This window comes from Leptodactylus fuscus, chromosome 1, assembly GCF_031893055.1.
Source record: "Leptodactylus fuscus isolate aLepFus1 chromosome 1, aLepFus1.hap2, whole genome shotgun sequence".
In the NCBI taxonomy this organism is placed as follows: Eukaryota; Metazoa; Chordata; class Amphibia; order Anura; family Leptodactylidae; genus Leptodactylus; species Leptodactylus fuscus.
Window position 1 is genome coordinate 202,823,192 of NC_134265.1, and position 19,735 is coordinate 202,842,926.

At 40.1% G+C, this 19,735-nt stretch overlaps 1 protein-coding gene across 2 annotated transcripts in view; it reads left to right on the forward strand.

The window, feature by feature from the left end:
* SSBP4 (single stranded DNA binding protein 4) overlaps positions 1-19,735 on the forward strand; it is a 584,851-nt gene that overhangs the window by 78,360 nt on the left and 486,756 nt on the right. For both annotated transcript variants that reach the window (XR_012717245.1, XM_075282260.1), the window contains exon 3: positions 10,963-11,024. Coding sequence is in view for 1 of the 2 variants with exons in the window: in XM_075282260.1 (XP_075138361.1) it covers positions 10,963-11,024 (62 nt within the window). In the remaining variant the exon portion in view is untranslated. The remainder of the gene's footprint in view (positions 1-10,962; positions 11,025-19,735) is intronic.

Here is a 19,735-nt window from a genome sequence, read left to right on the forward strand (position 1 = left end):
CTACTACCAAAAACTCCGACCATTTTAATTTTTTGAAATTTTCCAGTAGCTGCTGCATTATAGGCTTTTACTCGAGTCAATAAGTTTTCCCAGTTTTTTGTGGTAAAATTAGGGGCCTTGGCTTATATTCGGGTCGGCTTATACTCTAGTATATACAGTATATTAAATCTTGGAAGCTGGAAAAAAAATTCAGAAGGAATCAGAGAAAAATAGTTTCACAGCTTTCTTTATTGCTTAAATTTTACAGTATTCACTTTGTAGCTAAACTGACATGTCACCTGTATTCTGTGGTTCGGTACAATTATAGCAATACTAAATTTCTAGAGTTTTTTTTAGTTATGTTTAAACTTTAACTACCAAAAACGTTGCAAAAAAAAAAAAAAATTGTTGGAGTCACCATATACTGACAAATGTAACTTTTTTAAAAATATTTCCACGAACTGGGATGCATAAGGTGTCTTTTTTTGCGGGACGAGATGTACTTTTTATTTATCAAATTTGGAGGAAAGTCTATTGTTGTGATTGCTTTTTGTTCAAATTTTTATGGGAGGCAAATCGGCAAAAAATCAGCAGCTCAATTTGTTTGTATTGAAGACCCATATCAGAGCCCAGGAGAGGTGAGAAACACTTTTTTTATGTTTACTCACCTACCCTGTGCTTCCAAGTGTTATATTCTGGGGTCTGAAGAGTGTGTGGGTGTTGAATCCCCAAAATTTGCAAAATTCGTAACAAACACCGTATTGTGTGGAGGTGCCACTATGGAACATTATACTATGTGAAAGGGGGTGCTATGTGTGGTGTTAAGGGAGACAAGTCAAAAGTTTGCTATTATTGCTAATCTTTGCTATTCACACCTCCTGTTTATGCATTGACAAGTAAAAAGGTAACAATGTTTTGAACTTTTGACCTACAGGCTCCACATTTTACCATCTACTACAGCTATAAATGTGAGATTACCATAATTTTATAGACAATCATCTTGGCTATCTCATAGATAAATTTAACATGCAACTATTTAGCATATGATCAGTTATACAGATTCCTGTCATGTAATGGCAATATTACTGTTTTGCTCTTAAAAATCTAAATTTAAATTTTTATTATTCTGTTAATATTTTGTAATTGCACCTTTGGCTTTCAACACTGCCTGAAACCTTCTGGGCATGCTCACGATCAGATTCAAGCATGTTTCGGACAAAAATCTGATCCCAGGTGTCTTCTACATGTTCCCAATGTTGACGCATACTAGTCGACTCACTTGGGTGCAAAAACAGCTTTTTCTTCAACTCTACCCACAAGTGTTTGTTTGAGTTGAGGTTTTGGGGGGAAGCCAATACAACACCTCTACTCCACTTTGGGTCGTTGTCCTGCTGTAACACTCTGTCCTTTTCATATCCAGTACTCAAGTACTCATACCCTAGTAGTCAAGTGGACAAAGTAACTCTTCTTGTAGGATACTAACATTTAGCTCAGCATTGAGACCACCATCAATCTGGGGTCAAGTATCCAATGCCTTAGGCTTTGAAACAATCCTCTATCATCAGGCTTCCACCAAACTTGACAGTTCCTTCAATTTCTTGATCAGTTAGCCCCCTTTTTTCTTGTTTCTTCCAGACCCATTTGCACCCCTCAGATCCCAGTTTATTGACTTTAGTCTCCTCACTCCAAATCACCCACTTCCACTTTTTGTACTAATTCAATACACTGCAATTCAAATGCATTGCAATTATTGAAAAATACCTATACTTTCATTATGCTGCCTAGAGCAGCCTGTAATAGAATCTACCTAATCCTAATGACAAGACCGGGAGCCTTAAATAGGCTCCTGGCTGCCGAAGTAATGGATCCATCCCAAAAATGGCGACGCTTATGTACTGCCGGGGCAATGGCATCTTTGTCATGTTTGGCTTTAGGAGTATTAATAAGCAGACACCATATTTAAAAAATCCGACATCCACTGTAATAATATGCCAGGTGTCAGGGAAAGAATTCAGATCTGATAGATATGGCCTCTGGAAGGTTATATGTAAATTATCTCTTTTTCTTCAAGTGGGTGGTAACCTTATGTTACTATAAACTAAAGTGTTACCACCCACTTGATGAAAATAGCTAATTTACATATTTCCCTTCCAGTGGCCATATCTTCTGAACATCTGAATGGAATTTAAAAATCCAAAACTGAACAGAGGCACAGCGAGAATCAAATGATGAGTAAGATTTAGTATTTGGTGACAATTCCTCTTTAACTATTGATTCTGTTTATACTGGATGTCATCCTACTATCTAGGGGGCACAAGCTCATGCATTATTCTCATCATTTATTTGTTTGTATGTGTTTAGCCTGATTTTATTCTTTTTCACAGGTTGTGTACTGTTAAGTTAATGGCCTGTGATAGGTCTAGCACATAGTAGTGTAGCCATGGCTTCTACCTTGGAGTTGCTGCCAGCAGCTCTTATTATAGAGAACATCTAGAAAGGCTGGTCTTACCTACAGCTAACCTTCTTCCTGCAGGGTTTACTGAATGATGAAGGTCAGCTCACTGCAAACTGCAGACTTTATGAGTCATACAAGTGGTGCTAAGACCTCCTGGACCTCTGGAAAGTACATGTTTATCGTCTTTCTAAGTAATAAAACCACTTCGTTGAGGTTGGCAGGAGCGAGAGCCAGCAGCTGCTAATGTGAAGGAGAGTGTGCACTATTTTGTTTGGGCACAGGTGTTTACCTTTGTAAAGGAGATCCGCACCCATTACTTTATGTACCCACCCGTGATTGACAAAATGTGGAAATTCACCACTGAAATCTACAAGTTGTTAGAAGTTCTTGATAAAGGCCAAGATATTGGAGCATAAGTAGTGCTCAGACTTTGTGCTGCACACTGTGTAGAATGTGGTCTCAAGATGAGATCTGCATAAATGTGTAGATTATATAGAGCTGACCATACAGATGAATGCATGTACATAATCATCCATGTCTTGCATGGACCAAACCTTTACTCAGTATGGATCAGAATAATAGGATGATTTTTACATAGATGTGCACGATCTGTACCGCTTACCTCATAGGATGGGTTCACACTACTGCTGCTGCCTACCTCAGGGTTTCCATCGTAAACAGGAAATTGTACAGGGGACGGCTTGCCGGCAGCCAGCTTTAAAATCCATTCATTTGAATTGGTTTTTAAAGTGACCTCCGGTGTCCATATTCGGCCTCTCTGCCTGGAAACCGTTTTTTTGGGGTTTTTTTTGCACGGACACAAAGTCGTACATGCAGGACTTTGTGCCCATGCAAAAAAAAAAAAAAATCGGTTATCAGGCGGAGAGACCACATGTAAACACTGGTGGTTACCTTTTAAAAACCCATTCAAATGGGTCCCCTGTCCAGTCTCCCCGGGGTTTACAACGGAAACTCCAGGGCAGACAGTGGCGGTAGTGTGAACGCCGCTATAGATTGTAAGAACTTGTAAGCAGGGCCCTCTATCCTACTGTGTCAATGGTGCTCTAATAATCAAGGTAATAACTCATAATAAAGAGTGAAGCTACTGTATAAAGCACAGACTAAATAATCTGGTGGGCTATGTACAATCACCGGCCACTTTATTAGGTACACCATGCTAGTAACGGGTTGGACCCCCTTTTGCCTTCAGAACTGCCTCAATTCTTCGTGGCATAGATTCAACAAGGTGCTGGAAGCATTCCTCAGAGATTTTGGTCCATATTGACATGATGGCATCACACAGTTGCCGCAGATTTGTCGGCTGCACATCCATGATGCGAATCTCCCGTTCCACCACATCCCAAAGATGCTCTATTGGATTGAGATCTGGTGACTGTGGAGGCCATTGGAGTACAGTGAACTCATTGTCATGTTCAAAAAACCAGTCTGAGATGATTCCAGCTTTATGACATGGCGCATTATCCTGCTGAAAGTAGCCATCAGATGTTGGGTACATTGTGGTCATAAAGGGATGGACATGGTCAGCAACAATACTCAGGTAGGCTTTGGCGTTGCAACGATGCTCAATTGGTACCAAGGGGCCCAAAGAGTGCCAAGAAAATATTCCCCACACCATGACACCACCACCACCAGCCTGAACCGTTGATACAAGGCAGGATGGATCCATGCTTTCATGTTGTTGACGCCAAATTCTGACCCTACCATCCGAATGTCGCAGCAGAAATCGAGACTCATCAGACCAGGCAACGTTTTTCCAATCTTCAATTGTCCAATTTCGATGAGCTTGTGCAAATTGTAGCCTCAGTTTCCTGTTCTTAGCTGAAAGGAGTGGCACCCGGTGTGGTCTTCTGCTGCTGTAGCCCATCTGCCTCAAAGTTCGACGTACTGTGCATTCAGAGATGCTCTTCTGGCTACCTTGGTTGTAACGGGTGGCTATTTGAGTCACTGTTGCCTTTCTATCAGCTCGAACCAGTCTGGCCATTCTCCTCTGACCTCTGGCATCAACAACGCATTTCCGCCCACAGAACTGCCGCTCACTGGATGTTTTTTCTTTTTCGGACCATTCTCTGTAAACCCTAGAGATGGTTGTGCGTGAAAATCCCAGTAGATCAGCAGTTTCTCAAATACTCAGACCAGCCCTTCTGGCACCAACAACCATGCCACGTTCAAAGGCACTCAAATCACCTTTCTTCCCCATACTGATGCTCGGTTTGAACTGCAGGAGATTGTCTTGACCATGTCTACATGCCTAAATGCACTGAGTTGCCGCCATGTGATTGGCTGATTAGAAATTAAGTGTTAACGAGCAGTTGGACAGGTGTACCTAATAAAGTGGCCGGTGAGTGTATATTGTCTCTATAGCTCTAATCTTATAAATTGCAAACAAACCTTCCCTGAGTTTTCCAGCACACATCCAGTAATTCACGAGCTCTGGTATTATTTTCTGCAGTCGCACCGCTGTTATTATTGGACATCCTCCCTCAAGGTGCATTTTTTAAACTCCAACTGGTGTGAAACCAGGTGCAATTTTTTGCACATGCCAGCATTGTACCTTTTTAGCATTTTTCTTTGCTGCCAATAGCAACATATTGTCATGAAAAAGAGTGGGAGGTGCATGGCCCAAAACAATTAACATTATTTATAGAGTAACATCCAGCTAGTGCACAGTTTATTTTCTGGCACAGACTTGTCTGCCATTCATTTTGTATGGCAGGTTGGCTTTATGCATCCTGCCACATAAATGCTGATATTTTGCAATGCATTGCAATACATTAGCACTGTAATGCATTGCATTAGTGATCAGATCTTCTGGGGTTCAAACCCCCTAGGGCTGTGTTGGCGAACCTAAGGCACACATGCCAGAGGGAGCACTCCAAGCCCTCTCTGTTGGCACATGTGCCCCTCGGCCTGATCGTTCACTAACGGGAATCTGGTTGGCCACGGGACTGCGGCTTTCATTGACAGCAGAGTGTGACCTCTTCCCTGATCAGGCCCAATGACGTCATTCATCAATGCCTACAGTCAGAAGAATGAGGATGCCCGGCTGCTCTTCATGGGAGGTAAAGTAAATAGCATATAATACGGTGTGGGGGACCCAAGGTGGAGCATATAATACAGTCTGGGGCCCACTGTGGAGCATATAATACTGTGTGGAGGCCTACTATGGCGTATATATAATACTGTGTGAGGGCCCAAAGTGGAGCATATAATACTATCTGGGGTCCCACTGTGGAGCGTATAATACTTTGAGGGCCCACTGTGGAGGGTATACTACTGTGTAGGGTTCCACTGTGGAGTGTATAATACTGTGTTGCAGCCCACTGTGAAGAGTATAATACTGTGTGGGGGCCCCCCACTGTGGAGCATATACTACTGTGTGGAGACCAATGTGGAGCATATAATACTGTGCAAGGGCCCACTGTGGAGCATATACTACTGTGTAGGGGCCACTCTGGAGCATATAATACTTTGTATGGGCTACTGTGGAGCATATAATACTGTCTGGAGACCATTGTACTGATGTAGGGAGATTAGAATTGCTGGTGGCACTTATCAGTCTGTCTTCTTTACAATGAGCCACACACACCAGTCATTCTTCTCAGATGTCCCCAAACATACCAGTAGCAGTGCAAGGTGCTCAGTGACAAAGAAAAGAATACAATGATTTTTACAATAGGAAAGAGATCACTTTCATGGTCCATAGTAAAAACAGCTTTTACCTCCTGAGAGTAATTTTTGATATGTGATAAAGATATGATAGACAAGAAATATATCAAAGATGGTAAAATGTAATGATGCATCACAACCAGGGATTCTCTGGAGTTTACTGGCATTTTTAAAGCTGGGCAAAAAGAATCTGTGCCCACATGTCAGCTTGCATGTTCCAAACCTTGACATGACACCAATCAGTGGCAAGCTGCTCCATGGCAGCTGTCAGTCATTATTGCTGTGCTTGGACTGATGGCTGAAAGGGCTATTTGTGTATATGGATCTAGGTAAGTGCATGCATACTTGTATGTATGAGTTCACATTTGCAGGTATGAAAAGTAGGATGCCTTTTTCTCATTTACATCTCTATTAAAGCAACAGTATGTCTAAGCCCCCTTGCACCTTGTTAAAGGTCAGTTTGCTATCTGGATTTTTCCCAGATAACACACTGACCCATTCATTTCCATGGGCCCGTACACATGACCAAGCATCACATAGACATGTGTGCGGACCAACATTCTACACCGTAAAATATGGACAGGTCCTATTCCTGTCTGATTTTGAGGCCCTGCTTTTGTGGCTCCTATTCATTAAATGAAAGGGGCCTTGGAAGCATGGCTGGAGCACGTGTGCTGCGCGGATGATGCACAGGTTCATTAACGGCAGCCAGTTAGCACACGTCATGTGCAACCAGCTTAACCGTGAGTGAGCGATTATGTTTTTAACACGCTCAAGAACAGTGCCCTAGATTACTTCATTGTATGAAATATGATCATATCTAAGTCATCTGTATGTTTTTGTGTTTATATATGTTTATATATGCCTCGGTGTTCATTATGTAATTAAACTACAGATTTACAGTACATGAGTGTGACCCCCAAGAAAGTACACTATTGTTATATGTGCACTTCTAATTCATTTCAATGTAAAGCATTCCGCTTTTCTGAGAATATGACTAGATGCTCTTAGTAATGGGATGGAATCCCATTATACATATATGGTACGTAGAACTGCCATAAACATCTTTAGAGAGAAAAAAAAAAACATTAGGAATTAGAAGATTTACAGTTAAAAATTAAAATCACTTTGGCCATGTGCTAGAACCAATGTATGTCTAAGAACATGTCCAATGTCCTGGAAATGCTCTTCTAAGAACACATTGCATCTAATGCAAATTATAATGCCCATGGTAGAGAGAAGGACTCCATCCAAGGAACTGTCATATTGGCTAGTTGTCATTGGCGAGTTATGGCTGGACTTTTTACAAGAGCTATATCAGGAGATGCTGGTGCAAAGACCAAAGTGGAGGACTAAGGCCAGGGCCAACATCACAAAAAAGCTGCAGATTTTACTGCAGTTTTCTGAGCCAAAGCCAGGAATGAATTGAGCCAAAGGGTAGAAGTATAAGAACTTCCTATATATTTCCCATTGCTATTGAAGCCTATTTGTGGCTTTGGCTAAAAAAAAAAAAAAAAAAACTGCAATAAAAATATGCAGCTTTTCTGCAACATGGGGTCTCAGCTTAATTTGTTGTTTTTGTTAAATGGTCTCCAGACTTGAGTCCAGTTGAGCATATAATGAAGAAGAAAGGAAGGAATCTAAGTATAGATATTGGGAGAATTTCCCAGTTTTTGCCCCAAATGTTCAATCCAAAGGTTGTGGGAACTCAGTCTTCTATCTTGGATAACCTAAAGTAATAAGATATCAAAATGAGATTTCCTATGTTTCCTAGGCTGCTCTATGGTTGGATACATTGCGAGGTGGGTATACAGTTTTCTCTATAATGGTAGCTGCTCCAGTTTAAAGTTTAAAAAAGGAAAAAAAAAACTAGCTGTTAAGGCTGGAATATAAATAGAAGATATTATTTTAACGCCATGACACACTTACTCTGTTGTGATGCGAAGCACTCTGCTCTACCTGTAATATTTAAGTGCCGTATGTGGCAGAAGGGTCTAATTCCCACTTTGTATGAGGGAAGTAATAGGTGTGAAACCCAGCAGAGTGCTGCCATTCCAAGCTAACATTACCTGCTCATAACACTTGTACTCGCAGCAGGGACCTGTACAGATCAGCAGCCATAGGACAACTGCATTACTTTCCTTATTACCTGCTTTTAGCTAACATAAAGACTCCATTATCCTTGTAATACTAGTACAAAGAAAAAAGATGAAGAAAGGAGCAAACTTGCACAACTTCCTTACAGATTTACTTGACTCTTTTACTTGACTGAATTCTGTGAATAGATAGCAATATAAACTTGTAATAAAACAAATGTTTACTTTGTTTTCTGGGTATATGCAAGAATACCTTTATAGCTGTATATTGAAGATTTATATAATGTTCTAATGCATTTTGGGAAAGATTTGCTAAATCTGTCTTATTTTTAGACAGTGTAAACTTGGACAGGTAGTCTGAAAATCCATCAGATTCATCACAGTGAATGATGAATCTGGGTTGTCATTAGACTGTCTAGTCCAGGTTTATGCCATCTATTATTTTACTTAGTTTGATCTAGTCTAGGGGTCCTCAAATTTTTCAAACTGGCCCAGTTCACTGTCCCTCAAACCATTGGAGGGCGGAAATATAGTTTAAACAAATTTAACATAATATGCTCCACAGCAGCCCCCCCCCCCCCAGTATTATATGCTCCATAGTACACCTCCCCACACACACAGTATTAATATATATATATATATATATATATATATATATATATATATATATATATATATATACACACACCTACATAAATACATGCACACATATACACCCACACTCACTTATACTTATCCATGAAGAGCCGCCGCGCATCCTCCTCCTTCAGACTGCAGGGGCGATGAGTTACGTCATCACTTCTGCGTTGGGGCAGAGGTCACACCCTGCAGTCAGTGTAGGCCGCAGACCACGGCTTACACTGACAGTTTTCAGTTGTATGTACATTTGCACAAGCTCACCAATGGGGAATCCTGTACCGGTTTCCCTGTTAGTGAATGATCCAGTCCATCATGTTAGTGCACAATGTCACGTTTGGAACCATGCCCCTTTTCCTGCTAAGCCAAGCCCATTTTCACAGCAATTTGGAATCATTTTATCTCAAACTCTTTGAACAAAATTTATCAAGATGTGCTGAGAGTTGCCACAATGCAGAAAACATACAGCAAAATTCTGATGGAAATATAATATTGATTTGGAGACTGTGTTTCAATCCCCCATCGTTTGCTGTTGAATGTTTCATACCCTTAATTTCGGTCCATATCTTCTCCGACTTTAATCATGCTATTAGACATTGCAGATAAAAATCACAATGATGTTTGTTTGTTTGTTTGTCTTTTTTATGTAATGTGATTTCAGTTTTTCATACAAACATTTCCATTAATTATAAACTGTGTAGATTGTTTTCACTGTATTTAAATTCTGTATACATAAAACTGATTACAACTGAAGAGAGTTGTGGTATTGTTAACTAGTAGGGTCATACAGCATGGCACCCCTTTATACAATCAGTTGGCACCAATTTAGGCTTCCCTCTGTGAGATTCATATGCACTAGTAGACATTTGGACAAGAAGTTGCCTAACTAGGACAACCAATTTCATTTTAAGGCTGAGGCCCCACAGTTCGGGAAAGCTTCTTTTTTGCTGTGTTTTTTTGTTTGTATGGGGGGGAGGGGCTGTGCCAATGCCAGGAGTAGGAGCAGGACGGAGAAGTATCCTATATGTTTCCTGTTCATTTTGTAGCCACTCCTAGGTTTGGCTCAAAAAACCACAACAAAATTTGCAACAAAAAAGCAGCTTTTCTGCATTGTTGGGCCACAACCTGTTTTTTTTTTTTTGTTTTTTTTCCCATCTTTAACACACCACATCATTCTATTCCCTGTAGTGTAAAATTGTTGTGTTGACCACTGTAACTACCTACTACAACAAGAATAAACTACAACAGATTTGGACACAATGGACACAAAAAACACAACTGGGTTGGAGTTTCAGGGTTCTTTACTCTAAGGGCCTATTCACATCTGCATTCGAGTCTCCGTTTGGGAAGTCCACTTGAGGACCCCCCAAACGGAAACCTATAAGCATTAATTCGCAGACCCCATAGACTATAATGGGATCCATGTGGTTTCAGCATGAAACATGCAAAGAGAAAAGTGCAGCTTGCAGAACTTTTCTCTACACGTATTTCGTGCAGAAACCACATGGACCCCATTATAGACTATGGGGTCTGTGGATTTCCTAGGTTCCTTTTTAACGTGTATAGGTTTCCATTCGGGGGGGGGGTCCCCAAATGCAGATGTGAACTGGGCCTAACTTTGGAAAAATTTAATAACTTTGAAATATTATGAAATTCTGAGAACAAGTAATGTAGTGACTGCTTACAATCTGTCTTCAGCTGCCTGGCTGGTACAAAAGGAGTCTCCTACTCTCTTGTATAGGGTATGTTGTGTATCTTTATAGTGGGAACCGAGGTGCTCTTGTGCAGTTCTCTAAGCTGAGTTTTCCAACTGCTCTTGTCTGGACTGTTGTGCTTGTTCTCTCCTTGGCCTGTCTTCCCAAACTAGCAAAGGCTCCCTGCTTTGGGATAAACTGTGCACCGACAACAAAGTGCTCTCCCACCTCCAGACTCCCGTGTTTCACAGGACAGCCATGACGATAGAACCAGCACTGGAGGTTGGCTCTCCACATTACTCATTATGTTACCTCCTCTACTGTGTTTCAATTTCTACTATGCATTCTGTTAAACAATTGGAAATAAATTGGCAATTTTTTGATTGATTGATTAACATAGTTATTTTTTTCATAGATACGATGGGAGAAAAATATCACATTAGGAGAACCTCCTGGGTTTTTACACTCTTGGTGGTGGTAAGTGTTATAAATTTTGAGCTTGCTTTATATCATTTTTTATGATTGCATTTTATAATGCTAAATGTACAGTATATGCCTCACATTTGTTTAGAAAGGATATATAGGTATAAGGTCATCTATTTACAAAAGGTATAGGACATCTTTTTTTCCCCATTTCTATAAAGTTGTAATAATTCAACAATCCAGAATATAACAACTTGCATCATATAACTAAATCGTATGACAGCAGAATGCATACAGTACACATTTGAAGTTCATTTGAAGACATTTCCTCTTACTTACCAACGACTGGTAAGAGGAAATGTCAAGTGCAATGACAGATCTACATTATGAGATCTTATGAAATATTATGTTTTATTCTTGCCATGTAGACTTAGTATTATAAGCCCAAAAGTGTATATGTGGTGCCTTTTAAGTTGTTCTCAAACTACACACTAGGTTGTTGTACTCCCATTGATTTTCTGATTACAGGGTCTCGCACAAAGTAGTCGCAGCTACACAGGTTCAGACCTGAAGTACAGTGCCATATACAGTTCACTTCACAGCCACTACAAAGTGTATGGTGCTGTGCCTCTGGTCAGTACATTCAGTAGGTAGTGCCATCAGTTGATCAGCAGGGGTCCTGGGTGTTACACCCTAACTGATCTGCTATTGATGCCCTGTCCTCATTAGTGCTATTGGTGACTTATCCTCATCAATAGTAAAGTTTCAGTAAACCCCATTTAACCCTTTCCCGCCGATGGCATTTTTTGATTTTCGTTTTTCGTTTTTGAATCCCCTCCTCCTAAACCCCATAACTTTTGTATTTCTCCGCTCCCAGAGCCATATGAGGTCTTAATTTTTTGCGGGACAAATTTTTCTTCATGATGCCACCATTAATTATTTTATATAATGTACTGGGAAGCAGGAAAAAAATTCAGAATGGGGTGGATTTGAAGAAAAAATGCATTTCTGCGACTTTCTTACGGGCTTTGGTTTTACGGCGTTCACTGTGCAGCCAAAATGACATGTCCCCTGTATTCTGTGTTTCGGTACGGTTCCAGGATACCAAATTTATATGGTTTTATTTACATTTTGACCCCTTAAAAAAAAAATCCAAAACTGTTAAAAAAATTTTTTTCTAAAAGTCGCCACATTCCGACAGCTGTAACTTTTTTTATACTTCAGTGTGCGGGGATGCATTGGGCGTCTTTTTTTGCGGGGCCGGGTGTACTTTTTAGTTCTACCATTTTCGGGAAATGTTATTGCTTTGATCACTTTTTATTCAAATTTTTATCAGAATCAAAACAGTGACAAAAACGGCAGTTTGGCACTTTTGACTATTTTTCCCGCTACGGTGCTTACCGAACAGGAAAAATATCTTTATAGATTTGTAGAGCGGGCGATTTCAGACACGGGGATACCTAACATGTATGTGTTTCACTGTTTATAACTACTTTTATATGTGTTCTAGGGAAAGGGGGGTGACTTGAATTTTTAATACTTTTTATATATATATTTTTTTTTTTTTTAACTTTTTTTAATTTGTTTTTTTTTTGCATTTATTAGACCCCCTAGGGGTGTTGAACCCCAGGGGGTCTGATTACTAATGTAATGCATTACAATGCTAATGCATTGCAAAAAATCATAATTTCTTTTGCAGGCTGCATAGACCAGCCTGCAAAAGAAAGAGCTTGCAGACAAGCAGTGGAAGCGTATAGTGTTTTTGTCGACAACGTTTTTCTGCAGCGATTTTGCAATTTCTCTGCTGCTTTTCTTTCCTTATTATACCTATAGGGAAAATGCCAGCGTTTCCTTAGGTATAATTGACGTGCTGCGATTTTTCTGCAGCATGTGAATGGCATTAACCAGAATCTCATTCACATTGCAGGTAATGTAAAATACTGCGTTTTCTTCTGCAGTGTTTCTGCAATGGCAAAGACACTTTGTTTTCACAATTTGGGGCTTTAGCCTTTAAGGGCTCCTATTATTTAGAAGGAATTTTTTCTCTCTAACACGTCGGAAAGGCTTAAGAAAGGCTATTTGTCTCATACCTTTAGATGTCTTCTAACAGGCCACAAGAAAATGGCCACTTACTTACTGTGTAAGCGGCGATTGTTCTTGTGGCCGTGGGCATGTGCAGTCGCCTCTGCCCAGGCCCGAGGCCTACAAGTTTCACCACCTATGCTGGAAGAAGACACAAGAAGAGGATTTTCCTGATGAAGATGCAGGTGGCGCTGGAGAGAGTTCTCTGGCAGCATTGGGGACAACCCCAGTGCTCTTTGAGCGCTGGAGCCCACCCCAATGCTGTGAAACAACTCATTTGCATATCGGTAAATACCGGTATTTCTACTGAACGGTGGCCCGGAGAAGACATCTAAAGGTAGGAGACGAATAGCCTTTCTTAAGGCTATTCCTACGTGTTAGGGAGAAAAAAATACCTTCTAAATGATAGGATCCCTTTAATGCTGTACTAGGAATTGTGAACACCTACAATTTTTGTAAATGCTGTCTTGCCCTGTATAATACCTATCTTTTAGTTTTCTGGGTTTTTTTTTTTTTTTTTTTTTTTAATTTTGCATAATGGGTGGTTAGGAAGACCAATATGAAAAAAGTTAAATCAATATAAAACTAGGAAAAAATTAATTTAACTAGCTTTTCTGCAGCTTATTTTGTGCTACCTAGAGGTAAGTTCACATGGGGATTTTTGGATTGGATTTTGATGTGGAGGCCAACCCAGAATCCGGTCCAAAAAACTGATGCACCAGCATCCAGTCACGGCATTCCGCTCCAGATTAGGCCGCTCCAGATTAGGCCTAAATGAATGGGCCTGGGCGGGAGGGGAGTGTCGCGCTGCGGACGCGGCAGCTGATTCAGCCGCGGAATCCACGGCAAGTATGGTCATGTCGCTTCTCTTTTCCTCTACTAGGTAGTGGAAACAAGAAGCGAGTGGCTTCCATTGAATTCTGTCGAAAAACCCATGTGAACTTACCCAAAGGCACACACCAGATTTGATCAGTGAGTACTAGTACAAGGTGCCTAATGTCACAGGGTATGGCAAGGTACTTTCTCGTAGGGTTGTCCTAACAATCACTATTCTTGCCTGAGAAGTTGACTGCTAAATACACAGGAGAATTGCTGAAGATTTGTTACTCTCCGGCTGTGCAGAAGAAAGGCCTGACTGCTTCATTCTCTTTGGCACATTCCTTTATATGGCTCATACATAACGGGCCCATTGAGGATAAAGCATATAGTGTTTTAGGTAAGCCATGTTGTACATGATAAAAATGACATGGCTCTGCTGAATGTTTTACATAGAGTTACTCTAGTAACCTTACAATCTGCAACACCATCTCATTTGCTACAATTTGCTATTCTTCTAATCTCTGACCTCCTCAGTGAGTCTCTTTATAGTTCTACCTTGTCATCACTGGAGGTCACTTACTATATGTCTGGGAAAGCATTAATAATATAAAATCACATTTCTGCTTGATAGAAGGCATTTCCATCGGCCATGTAATATCAGATGAGTATTACTATTATTTATTTTATAGCTGTTCACAAAAGGGAAATCCTACCTGCAATTACCATATATACTCGAGTGTGTATAAATATATATATATAGAGAGAGAGAGAGAGAGAGAGAGAGAGAGAGAGAGAGAGAGAGAGAGAGAGAGAGTATATATATATATATGTGTGTGTGCAAAATAATCCTATCCTACTAAACCTATCCTACTAAACCTATCCTACTAATCCTATCCTATCCTACTTCCTACTAATATTGTGTGTTTGGATGTTTGTTCCTCAATCACGCAAAAACGGCTGAACGGATTTGCATGAAATTTGCCACATACATAGATAGGAACCCCAATTAAAACATAGGCTACTTTCCCAGTAAATGACGTCCCTACATGACCGCAGTGAAGGAATTTAGGTTCACTTAAAGGTCATCACAGGCCCTTGAGCCACTCTAAGATAGGTTCATGCTAGGCAGTGGGCGGAGCTACACACTAATTTGTGGGCGGAGCTATATAGGATGAAGCTGGACAGTGTGAAAGCTGAAGAAAATGGAGTCTCATGGAAGATCAGGAGACTACAGAACATGCAGGCTGTGTGTGGGCAAGAGGAGTATATCGGGTATAGTGTTTCAGTGAGTACGATGGGGAATGTGTTATTCTGCCTCTGATATGGGGAGGGGGGAGAACTTTGGCACATATCAGCAACATACGTTCAGCCCTTTGTAACACAGAAGCTGCTCACACACTAACATAAGAACACCCCTATAATCCAAATGGCCACATGTAGCAGAGCTTAAGCCGCGCTGTTGCACAGCTGAGTACGCTCTCCATATGCAGAGATGTACATACAACTGAGTATGCATCGCATATGCTGCGATATAGCAGAGCCGAGACGCGGGAGCAGGCGGATCATCCACAACAGCAATTGGCTAAATATAAGCGGCTCAGCGCCAGCACCAACCCACAGACGAAGTTGGGGGCAAATGCTAGTATGTAATAAAAGGGACACCAGAAGATTGCCTATTTTTTTTAAATCAAGTTTTATGTTAAATATAGTTTTGGGTAGGTTTTTAAATAAGGATCATGTTATTATCTAGATTTTAAAAAAAAATCCTAAAAATCCTGCAGTTCTGACTCTGGCAGCTAAGTTATTGACACAATTTAGAAAAATTCTTTACAGCATCCACTTCACTTATCATCACCAGTCACGGAATTCACCAGTCACATTAGGTGACTTCACAGCTTATCCCTCTTACCCCTCCGCAAAGGTCGCATGCCTAGAAAACTCTCCCATAAAAACTGACAAGGTCTACTGCAGGCCATTGTGTTATGGCCCATGGCTCAAAAATTATTAAAATATATTTAATAAAAAAAAATGTTTAAACAGTCTGGCAAAACTTTCCCTTTAGGCTGGAGCCCCACTTTGCAAAAAGGCAGTATTTTAGCCGTGGCGAAAATGTTTTTTACCTGCAAATTTGATGTGATTATGGTCCCATACACATATTGCAGACAAAATTCTGCAGCGGAAAAGCTGCAATTTCAAAAATACTGGGGAAGATAGTCTGCTGAGAAAATCTCTATGGGCCTTCAGTGAAATTGCCTTTTTTCTGCATCGATTTTCACATAACATGCACAGAGTTTTCCTCAGCTGAGTGTTTTTTGGCTGTGGCTCACTTAGTCGGGCCTTTGCCTTAAGCAGCTTTGTTTTCTTCACCACTCATTAAGCTGCTTTCCTCCTTATTTTCAATCAAAGAGATCAGTCTCCATATCCACTGACATGCAGAAGTCTATGGAGAAGGGTAAATGCAAAAGACAGCTGCCAGCTGGTTAATTGAATTATTGCCTTATACTGTGCAGTATAGTGTATTATGTGGAAGAGCATCAAAAGAACTCTGGGGGCAACATGGTGGCTCAGTGGTTAGCAATGCAGTCTTGCAGTGCTGGAGTACTGGGTTCAAATCCTGTCAAGGACAACATATGCAAGGAGTTTGTATGTTCTCCCCGTGTTTGTGTGGATTTCCTTCCATACTCCAAAGACATACTGATAGGGAAAATTGTAAATTGTGAGCAATTATTTGCACCTTTTCCAGCAGCCTCTTCCTCCCCTTCCCCTTTTCATAGACTTATATAGAGAGTAACTGAGCTTGACAAGAGAAGGAAGTATATATATATATATATATATATATATATATATATATATATATATATATATATATTATAATAAAATGTCCATTGTCCTGTAAGCAGGGGATCTGGGGGGTTTTTGTTCTTGTTTTTTTTCTTAAGAAACAGCATTGAAATTTCTGATACATCATGTCTGTCCTATTCACATGTTGCAAATCCTAACACAAACCATGGACGGAAGTTGTATTCTGTTAGAAAAGAAAAATAACTTTTTGTCTAACCTTATACAACACATGTAGGCTAAGGCTGAGGCCCACGTTGTGGAAACACAGCTTTTTTTGTTGCAGATTTTGCTGCTTTCTTCTCAACAAATGCCAGAAGTGGATTGAGCAGACAGTAGAAGTATAAGTGCTTCCTATATATTTCACATTACTTTTGTAGCCATACTTGGCTTTGGATCAAAAAAACCTGCAACAAAATCTGCAACAAAAAAAGCTGTATTTTCGCAATGTGGGGCCTTAGCCTAAAGCCACATGTTGGGGAAATGCGGCATTTTTGGCATATTGAAGAAACAGTGTTTTACTGTGAATGAGATTAAAAAAAAAAAAAAAAAAAAACTGAGGAAAATGCAGCAAAAACTTAAACAATGCAACATGTTTTAATTGCTTCTTTTTCCACAGTGTTTTTTGTATCACTATGTGGGGCCTTAGTCTCTAAATCAAAATAAAACTGCAGGTTGATTAATGTAACGCAAAATTACCTGGCATATGCCTTATATATTCTTTTCAATATTTTCTGCAAGTTCTATTAATTTCTGGTTAATTGATTCTTTATCTTCTTTTGCATTGTCTTTTCCAGTTAAGCATAGTCTCAATGTGAACAGTATCAATGTACTCTTTAGCATAGAAAATATACAATAATTCGTAATCCATTGCCTAGTGATAAAAATGAGAAATACAGAAATAAGTATTCTTCTGTGTCCCAGAAATCGGCCACCTCCTTCCTCCTTCTCATAATCTTGTCACTTGGCCATAGATTGGCCACTACGTTATCTGCTGGATTTCTACAACACTGTTTATTTGTAGAACACGTAGAAAATCCGACAGTCTTACAAATTTATCTTCTGTTAAAGGGTTTGTCCAGGCAAAATTTTATATGTAAGGTAGGCCGGAGAAGGTGAAAAAAAAATGTTCTTTACAATGCTATGGTATTACTGATGACCCAAAAACAACCAGGGCTATATATTAGCCTTAAGCTCATGCAAGTTGTTCATGTCCTGTGCTACAACACCTATAGAGATGAGGTTTTGAGTTTTCTATAAATTCAGGATTGGACTAGCCCACCAGTAGCTGAGCATTATACAATAAGACCAAACCGACCTAGTAATGTGCCCCAAAGGCGTATCAGCAGACAACCCCAGCTCACCATGGCACAGATCACTGGCCAATATGGTCTACTTCCTCATAACCAATTAGACCTTATTGATGTTCTGTATGTGCAATGATATAGTCAAAAATTACAATTAAAACGGTATGCATCTTCTATATAGCTAGAGTGTGGATTTAGCTGCATCTCCCCTGGTGGGCCCTGGGAGCCACAAACTGCTACTGACATCGCTATCTGTAAAAGGGGACAATATATAACTGTGAGCACGGCATCCTATTGTATCTGCTCGGAGCTTTAGAAAATTTATCATTTAGGACAAGTAAATTATAGATCCAAGAGATGTCCCTCCAACCTGAATAGTTAGGGACTTGTAGACTGAAGACCATATGACGTGCCCAATGAATAATAGCATTGAGGAACTTTAATTAAACAAATTACCATTCCCAACATAACGGGCGCAGTCTCTATTTGAAAGTGTAACGTCTGTATTCTGTTCTTGTGTTTGATATCACTCTTGGGAGCCTACAGCTATTCATACTGCCTTGGAGAGAAGCTGTGACCTGTCTATATTCTGACTACAATGGAGAAACTCTCGTAAATTATGGTCCCTTCTCCACACAGGGGACCCATCGATTATGAGGCAGACATGTATTTCAAATTATTTATTGGTACACTGCTGGGATATAGCATATTTTTTAGCTCTCTCTAGCTATGTCTGAGGAAGTGAAATCATTTCCTATTGCATTTTGTTCAGGGTAAGCCCTTCACCAAGCATCAAAGGTTACAACACTGGGATTCAGAGACGATAAAACTTTGACTTATAATAATATTTCTCACAGTTGCCGGTAGGATTTTTCCATGCTGCCTTTTGTATTGAGTGTTCTGTAATACAAACACCAAGAATTGAGTCTGTTTGGGTCACAGAATGAAGAACCTCCAAATTCTTGTCTGATATACTGCAGATGCTCAGACATCTTCACTTTTCTATGACAAGTCAAAAAGAACCATCATAACCGTATAGTTAAAAAATACCCTATTTTTATATATCGTATCAGGAGATGCAGAGTTAAATGGAGCAGTCAGGATCTCCATCAATGAGCCAGATCAGAAAGTGGCCATAAAGAACGTCTCGATTTCTGCGTCATTTCTTCTGCAGGACAATTTATCATGTGCTATCAGGTTCCTCTGTACATGTAATAGATAATGGCTAAAATGCAAGGGGTTTCCCCATTTCCAATATTTATAGTATGGCATAGCTAAGACGCACACCTCCTCATCGATGATAATGTTAACATCTACGCTGAATCAGGACCCCTGAGTACCTCTAACACAGGTTTGTCCGCCATTGTCTTAGCTTAAATTTGGGAGGACACCACTTTCTTATTAAATTAAGGCCCCACATAGCAGGCTGCAGCGAAAAAGTGTTTTCCTCTGCGGACTTCCTACTTCACTTCTATTTATAGGGAAACAGCCAGTGTTTCTGTAGGTATAATTGACATGCTGCAAAGCAATATGACAGTTTTGGAAATATTACAGCATTTCCACTGTGAGTATTTTCTTCAATGTGTGGATGGGATGCCGCAGCGTTTACACCACTTGGGGCCCCAGCCTAAATGAAATATTTCAATATGGTAGCGTAACTCTTGACAGACTGAAATTCACATTAAAAGCCTCGGAGTTGATATATATAGGATAGGTACC